This window comes from Microtus ochrogaster, linkage group LG9, assembly GCF_000317375.1.
Source record: "Microtus ochrogaster isolate Prairie Vole_2 linkage group LG9, MicOch1.0, whole genome shotgun sequence".
NCBI classification, from domain to species: Eukaryota; Metazoa; Chordata; class Mammalia; order Rodentia; family Cricetidae; genus Microtus; species Microtus ochrogaster.
In genome coordinates, this window is record NC_022034.1 from 5,611,760 (window position 1) to 5,613,374 (window position 1,615).

Consider the following 1,615-nt stretch of genomic DNA (forward strand, 5'->3'; position numbering starts at 1 on the left):
TAAAGGCCCAGATTCACCCAGATAGCGCCGACCTGGCGTCAGCCCGTCAGCCCACACTCTCCTCCCGTCCTGACTCCTCCTCCCTCTCGAAACTTCTTGGTAGGACTTTCCCGAGCCCTGGATGCTCCTACTTTATCATTCTCCCATTCAGACACAAGCACGGGGCAGTTCACTTCTCCAGCCTCCTCCCTTGTAGGGACCGGACCTGCTGCTCTGCCTCAGCACACTTCTGCTGGGTCTTCTACCACTCTAGCTCATCCAGCTGGCCTGGAACTCACAGAGACTTGCCTGCTCTGCCGCCCGACTTTCGGGGTTAAAAGCCACCACACCCAGCAGTCTTAGGTATTCTTTTTTTTTTTAAAAAAAAAAAATATTTTTATGTGTATCAGTATTTTCCCTGCATGTATGTGTGCCATTCAGTGCACATCATGAGGTGACCACCCTGGGTCAGCGTGACTTGGGCAGCCATCGCGTTTCCAGGGCCCCACCCGAGCCGAGAAACAAGCTGCCACACTCAAAGACCCTGCAACAGAAGGGTTCAGTATTCAGTGGGAAGAAGGTGTAATGGACGCAGCACCCACGCACGGGCCTGCGGCCCTTGCTTTCCTTAGACATTTTCATTTGCTGCTTTTGCTTTAAGAGTATAAGTTTCTCTCCGTAGCGACTGGACGCATCAGCATGCACGTTCGTCACGGAGATGAAGCACGGAACGGATGAAAGCCAGACCGGGCTCTGAAAGCCAGACCCTTTGGCTGTGCTACTGTCCCCAGCTGAATCCGGGGTGCCGGGTGGCCTTTGTTCTCCTTGCTGCCCTTGAGTCAAAGAAGAGCGGACCCCTTCTTTTGTCTCATTTCCCCATCACTGAGTGGCGGGATCTGGTTTGAATCTACTGCTGGGCCCCGATCCACGTTCCTGCTGTCCCTGAGGAAGCAGGATTGTGTCTGCCTTGCCTCCTCCTGGGTCTCTGGACCACTCTCTTTGCTATAAGGGGAAAGAAGACCTACAGGTCGCCAGGCCCTTGTGCCCTGCCCGGATCCTTTCTGCCCTGTGGAGGCGGTGGTGACAATTGAAGGTTTGCCGGGGGCCCTGCCTGGCAGCCAGTTTTCACAGCCAAAGGAAGCGGCATGATGAGATAATAGTGACAGGGCCATGGCAGGGAAGATGTTGCTATGGCAACACAGCAGCAGGCCTCTCCTGGGAGGCTGCATCCTAGCACAGTACACTACAGATGACGTTGATACTGCGTTGGCCTCTGCAGGGCTGGCACTTCCCCTCCTGCTCAGGGTCGCCAGAGACAGTGGATTCAAGAGAAAATGGGGCCAGACGTCTGGGGCCTGCTCCTTCCTTGGTATGGCTGCCCCCTCATCAGCTCACCCTCATGGTGTCACCTGACACAGCCTCTGCTCAGCCATGCAGGCTCTTTCTGCTCCCCGCCCCTGTGCTCGCTTTGTTTCCAAAGCTAATTAACACCAAGCTACACTAATGTGCTGTGAAGTGTGTGTGGGGGGGGCACCACCTGCTCTTCCATGCTTCCACGTCTCTTCCTGGTTTTCCTCCTTTCCTCCTAGCAGGATGCTGATCTGATCTTGTCGGTGACCACCCAACCCCCAGGACA

The 1,615-nt window shown here is 55.3% G+C and overlaps 1 protein-coding gene across 5 annotated transcripts in view; it reads left to right on the top strand.

Annotated features, from left to right (window-relative positions):
* Positions 1 to 1,615, top strand: part of LOC101983921 — a 63,379-nt gene that overhangs the window by 10,612 nt on the left and 51,152 nt on the right. The window contains exon 1 of one of the 5 annotated variants that reach the window (XM_026787452.1): positions 1,101 to 1,348. The exons of the other annotated variants lie outside the window; for them this stretch is intronic. Within the exon in view, the coding sequence (XP_026643253.1) occupies positions 1,229 to 1,348 (120 nt within the window). The 5' untranslated portion in view covers positions 1,101 to 1,228. Of the gene's footprint in view, positions 1 to 1,100; positions 1,349 to 1,615 lie in introns of those variants that run through there. 5 annotated transcript variants of the gene reach the window in all.